Raw genomic sequence first — 6,359 nt, 5'->3', positions numbered from 1 at the left:
ACCGGAGCTCCAGCGCGGCGACCCAGCGCGGCGACCCAGGCAAGGCATCGCCCGCTCCGCTCCGCGATAGCGCTCCAGCGCTGTGCCGCCACCGAAGCTGAAGGTGCTGGGCCGTCCCCGCCAGGAAAACGCCGCTCCACTCCCGCTGGAAGGCCGCAATGTATTGTATTGTATTCAATTGTATTCAAATTTATTGTCATTGTCTCAATTAGAGACAACGAAATGAATTTTCCTTACAGGCAGTATCATAAAAATAAATAAATAATAAATAATAAAACATATTAAAAATAAAATTGAATTAAAAAAGGAAAAGCACAAACACAGAAAGTCCACGACACAACATAACACAGTGGCACCAAGGTGAGGAAGGCACCATTAGTCCAGCCAGCCTCCCCTCCGATCTTCCCAGATGTTCATCCGTGGTCTGGGCCTTCCGGGCACCCCCAGTCGCCGCACCGGGCGGCCCGACGGGTCGACGCTGCAGCCCGGGGAAAAAGCTGCCTTACCGACCAGGTAGGGACCTAGAAAATAGTTTCCCCCTTCCCCCCCCCACATAAAAAAAGTCAAATTCCCCAACAAACATAGGACAAAATTCACTAAAAACTAGTTTAAAAAAGTGAATTGAACGGACAGCTGCTGGTTAGCAGCCGTTCCCCTGGATGGCTCCTTCTCCTCCTGTTCGTGTTTTCATCTTTTTGTTATTTTTAGCGTTTGTTAAACGTTTGTTTTAATGTACTTCGGTGTGTTTTATGTGCGGGGAGGGGGGAGGGGATCGGGGGAAACTTTTTTCCAAGTTCCTACCTTACCGGAGATGTGATCAATTTTTGGATCACAATCTCCGGGCTCTGCGGCCTACGATCGCTGTAGTTGGAGGCCTCCTCGGACTGTCGTGAGCCCCACCGCGGTGCGCGGACTTAACATCGGAGCGGATCTCTTGCCTGGGATTGCTCCAACCGCGGCCTGCGGACTTACCATCAAGGGCTCGCAGTCTCGGGTGAGGCCGAGTCGGGAGCTCCAACGCCGCAGAAGGTTCGACCAGCCCCGACGTGAGGTTCGATCGCCCAGCGCGGGGGAGCTGACACCCCCCCCCCCCCCCCCCCATGCAAGAGCTGAACGCCTCGACGCGGAGGGCCCGAACGCCGCCGGCTACGGGAGTAAAAATCGTCCCTTCAACGGAGGCCCCCGGCCGAGGAGGAACAAAAGGAAGGACTTGGACTTTATTTCGACTTCCATCACAGTGAGGAATGTGTAGGAGTCACTGTGGTGGATGTTCACGTTAAAATGTGTTTTTGAGTCTGTTGCTTTTAATTGTATGACTGACCTGGCCAGTGAAATTCCTCGCATGTTGCAAAACATACTTGGTGAATAAAATCAGACTGAAAAAGGGGTTCGGCCCGAAACGATGCCTATTTCCTTCACTCCATAGATGCTGCCGTACCCGCTGAATTTCTTCAGCAATTTTGTCTACAATAAATAGAAGATGTCAACTTAATTTGATGGAATTTTATTTCGTTGTTTTTGATCACCGGTGCACTATAAACAATGGGATTCATTGCCCATCTTTAATTTGCATCTCATATTAACATTATAGCTGACCATAAACAATACAATCACCAGCCCATGTACAATTAAAAAACTGTATTATTCATCTTTATTAACATTGCAAATGAAAGAAGCATTTACTCAGTTAACCTCCTTGTTTCAATCGTCGGGTAAGTAAATCAAATGGATATTTCGCGGCGCCTTTCAACTGCTCTCTAAATTTGGTCTGCGTCCCTGCGTAAATGCACGTGTTGGTGCAGGAACTGAGAAGCTGCAACATGTACCCGCTTTCTTGCAGGATAAACTTTGGATCGTTGCCATTTGACACGACGGAGTAGGTGTTGCTTGTAATTTGTACAAAGGCAAAATTTACAACGTAGGTCAACCACAAGAGAATAAAACTGCCCGAGATGGCGAAGAGTAAAATGATAGACTTTCTCCTGCTCTCCATCTCGGGGTCACTCTGTTTCTCGCCGTTGCTCTGGGCCCGGAGTCTCCTGCGAGCTCTGCTGGCGGCTAGAATGAATCTGACTGTAAAAGCGTTGAACAGCAGGATCATGAGGAACGGGAGGCAGGGGTTCAAGATTCGGTCCAGCCAGTCATAAACCCTCCAGCCAACGTCAGTGTAATTACTGTCTTTGATGCTACAGTACCAAGGTATGTTATTCGCAACATAAACAGGATCGTATATGAAGTAAAAGGGAACGTTTTTCAGGCAGCCCACCACGCAGACGGCTCCTATCACAAAAGCCGCGGTTTTCTCGGTGCAGTACCTCAGCTTTAGCTGTTGGCAGCAAATGGCGATGAATCGGTCGAAGGTGAACGCGACCGTCAACCAAACGGAAATGTCTCTGGCAGCGCAGCTGAGGACAATAATCAGACTGCAGGCCGGGGTGGTGGACAGGAATGTAACTGGGAAATATATCGCCCGGAGCCGGCTTAATATCACAGCGGTGACAATGACCAGAAAATCTGTCATGGCCATGGACACCAGGTAGCGAGTGATGCACTTGGAGAGCCCGCACTTTCCTTGAGACAGGATCGCAATCGTCACCAGGTTGGCTGTAAGAGGAAGAGACCACGAGACAGTTTAGTGATCATTCCACCTCCGAGTTTACCAGTTACAGAAAAGCTGTTATCAAATTCTTCATCCAGAAAAGTCACATCTCCATGTTCTCCAGAGGTGCTGCATGACCCTCTGAGTTACTCCAGCACTTTTCGTCCGTTTTTTTTCATATCTCTAATAATTGTTTCAATGGTATAACTTTATCGGTTTATCGATAGTTATGCATTGATAAACACAAATATTTATCATAAATACAATTAAATCACCAAACGGAAAATAAGATCCAAGAATGTGAAGCCTTTCCTATTGCAGCCGAACACACGAATCATGAAAAGGTCAAACAACACATCATGTTAAATGGGCGAGTGTTGTAATAAACCTCAACGCAATACGTGGTTTACAAGGCAATAAGAATCAAAGTCAAACTATGAAGATCTTGGAATTAACTTTTAAGCTGCCTGGAATACAAGAAAGTCACTGTAAATGGCATTGATATTGAACATGTCCGCGGTGAATGTAAATATATCAAAGAAGATCAGATGATATTGCATGCAGCAGCCAGCGAAAGCATTGCAACAGAACAAATATTTGAACGCTTATCCAAATGTTATTTCTTGCGTAGAGAGCGGAGACCCGAAAGGAAGACAGGCCAGACGTGAAAACCTAAGGAACTACCAAATTATTTAGAAAAAGGAATTTCGAAGATAGATTAGACATTTATGACTAAACCTTAACTGTGCCCTAATAGCCCAAGATCATGCTGTAAAATAAATGCTTCTTCCAATAATAGAAAGAGAACATTTATATAACCGGATTCCCTTTCAAAGTTACTCGATCGTATTCTTATTTCGTAAAGAGAACAGAACGAATTTCAGTCGATAGTTAAGACGTAACGCTGCACATATTCGATACGCAGCCTGCGGCTGAAGATTAAAGGCACAGTCGACATTCTATTCCGCTTAGATTTGGTGAAACCTTGAATACTCGTTTAGTCGTCCAAACTTTACCTAGAACACCGAAAGCGGCAAGAACAGAATAATAAATGGCAAAGACTGGTCCGTTCCCAGGAGCATGCATTCTCCGTGACGGTGTGCCCGTGAGTCGTAGCTTCTGAAATAAGTATTTGACGCTTCTACTTATAGCCCGTGTCAACAAGCCGAGGCAGCAATTAACTTGGAATATGATGCAATTTTCCGAACAAACAAAGCAGTCATTTTCACGCTTGTGCTAATTAATCAGGGTGACTCTTCCAACATTTAAGACCGAATAATATAAAGTTCAGTTAAAAATAAAATCCATGTAAAATAAAATTAAATGGCAATCTAAGAAAATAAGAAGAATAGTGGACTTTCAAAATACACTTGATAAAATATAAATGAATACAAAGTTGTAAAATTGATGCTAAACTGGCTGGAGCGGAGATTGTGCAGAGGTGAACCATTGTTTTCAGATGGGTGGAAATTTCACAATAGTGTTCCAAATGCGTCTGCTTGAAGGCTCTAGATGAAATATATTGATGCCTCGATTCATGAAGCAAGCTATAATTTCAAGATTTGTAAAAGATATACTGGAAAGGAAGTTACCGGGCGTGATATTTGATGAATGCTTTCATAGCTTCAGGGGGATCGGCGAATCCCAGCAATCGGGTAGAATACAACATTAAAAACGTCACATTTTACATTTAATCTACCCCACAGGAACAAAGCCAAAGCCAATGCCAATGTCCTTTTAGCTGACAGGCATTAACCTGCTTCGTGTTATAGCCATTCACGTGATTTATTTTATGCATCTGAACCCATTTTCCACCCTTCTTGCAGGTAACCCCGCCAACTGCTAACTACCTTTGTATCAACACATCGTTATTATATGTTGTGCACAGATAGGATCCCATTGCATATGGCGTTATAATTCGGGATATAGAGTACCGAATTAAGGTAGAAAGGCAGACAGACACAATGTACCATATAATATGCTGCGGTACACCACATTGTACTCGCTAGAATTTAGAAGTTTGAGGGGGGATCTTATGGAAACTTAGAAAATTCTTAAGTGGTTGGACAGGCTAGATGCAGGAAGATTGTTCCCGATTTTGGGGAAGTCCAGAACAAGAGGTCACGGTTTAAGGATAAGGGGGAAGTCTTTTAGGACTGAGATGAGAAAAATGTTTTTCACACAGCGAGTGGTGAATCTCGGAAACTCGCTGCCACAGAAGGTAGTTGAGGCCAGTTCATTGGCTATATTTAAGAGGGAGTTAGATGCGGCCCTTGTGGCTAAAGGGATCAGGGGGTATGGAGAGAAGGCAGGTACAGGATACTGAGTTGGATGATCAGCCATGATCATATTGAATGGCGCTGCAGGCTCGAAGGGCGATTGGCCTACTCCTGACCTATTTTCTATGTTTCTATGTTTCTATGTTTCTATGTTTCTATCTGGGTCTGTGTGGCTGTTATGCTGCTAAAAACAAGACTTTCATTGTATCATCGTTACACTGATCTAACGTTCGCAATGGATAGGGGGAAATGTGGATGGCATTGATGGCAGTGTGGGACAACGCAACTGTGACGTGTTGCTCTTGCCTGCAATGTGCTGCGCCGGGCGCAAGCCGTGTATTCCGAGTTGTATGTCAGGTGGCGTTGCTGTCGGGCTGACCAAGGATCAGACACTTTGGCAAAGGCAACCGTGAGTGTCTTGTGGTCGGTGAAAGCTGTGAAATCCCTGCCCTTGAGGAAGTAGCGGAAATGCCGGATAGCCAGGTAGAGAGCTGGGAGTACCTGGTCGAAAGCGCTATATTTCTGCTTGGCGCTTCTCAGGTGATGACTGAAAAAGGCGAGGGGTTTGCCAGCTACCATCCATCAGTTGTTCCAGTACTCCGCCCACGGCTGTGCCAGATGTGTCGACCACCAGAGCTGTTGGTGCGTTGGCCCGTGGATGTACCAACATCGTTGCCTTTGCCAGCGCCTCCTTGGCGTCGAATGCGTTCGTGGCCTCATCGTCCCAAATTATCTCTTTTGACTTGTTGGCTAGGGCCTTGAATAGCGGTTGCATGATCCTGGCGGCTGCTGGCATGAAGCGATGGTAGGTCGACAAACTCTTGGAGTCCGTTCACAGCGGATGGTTTGCCATATTTGCGAATGGTCTCGACCCTGGTCGGGAGCGAGACCGGGACCACTCCGTGCTGGTTGATGTGATGACTGAGGAAGTTGATGGAAGTGAGGCCAATTGACACTTGGCAAGGCCGATGGCCAAGCCATGCTCATTGAGCCTCTGGCAGAGGTGCCGGAGGTGTTCCTGGCGAGAGCGGCTGGTGACGAGGATGTGGACGAGGTAGATGAACATGATGTCCAACCCGCGGCCTATCGTGTCCATGAACCAATGCAAAGCTTGGGCGACATTCTTGAGGCAGAAAGGCATGCGCAGGAACTCAAAGAGCCGGAATGGGATGATGTTTTGAGGGTGTCGTCTGAGTGGACCGGAATCTGACGGTAGCCGCGTACCAGGTCGATCTTGGAAAAAACCTTGGCACCATCCAGGTTTGCCGTGAAGTTCTGGATATGAGGGGCAGTGTACTAGTCGTCTGTTGTGACCTCGTTGGGACGACAGAAGTTCCCACAGGGACTCCAGCCCCCAGACGCTTTGAGGACCATGTGAAGCGGAGATGCCCACGGGCTGTCTGAACGGCGCACTACGCCCATATCCTCCATCTTGCAGAACTCCTCTTTGGCCAGTTGGAGCTTGTCGGGGGGCAGTCTGC

General features: G+C 46.8%; 1 protein-coding gene across 1 annotated transcript; it reads right to left on the bottom strand.

The window, feature by feature from the left end:
- Nucleotides 1–1,687: 1,687 nt before the first annotated feature.
- LOC116981446 (probable G-protein coupled receptor 139) lies at nucleotides 1,688–3,685 on the bottom strand. Its single transcript, XM_033034500.1, has 2 exons — nucleotides 3,616–3,685; nucleotides 1,688–2,604 (listed from the first exon to the last, which is right to left on the bottom strand). The coding sequence occupies exons 1-2, from the start codon at nucleotides 3,683–3,685 to the stop codon at nucleotides 1,688–1,690; spliced, it is 987 nt and encodes a 328-aa protein (XP_032890391.1).
- Nucleotides 3,686–6,359: the final 2,674 nt, after the last annotated feature.

The sequence above is a fragment of the Amblyraja radiata genome, chromosome 15, assembly GCF_010909765.2.
Source record: "Amblyraja radiata isolate CabotCenter1 chromosome 15, sAmbRad1.1.pri, whole genome shotgun sequence".
Lineage (NCBI taxonomy): Eukaryota > Metazoa > Chordata > Chondrichthyes > Rajiformes > Rajidae > Amblyraja > Amblyraja radiata.
This window is presented reverse-complemented; position numbering and strand designations above follow the sequence as displayed.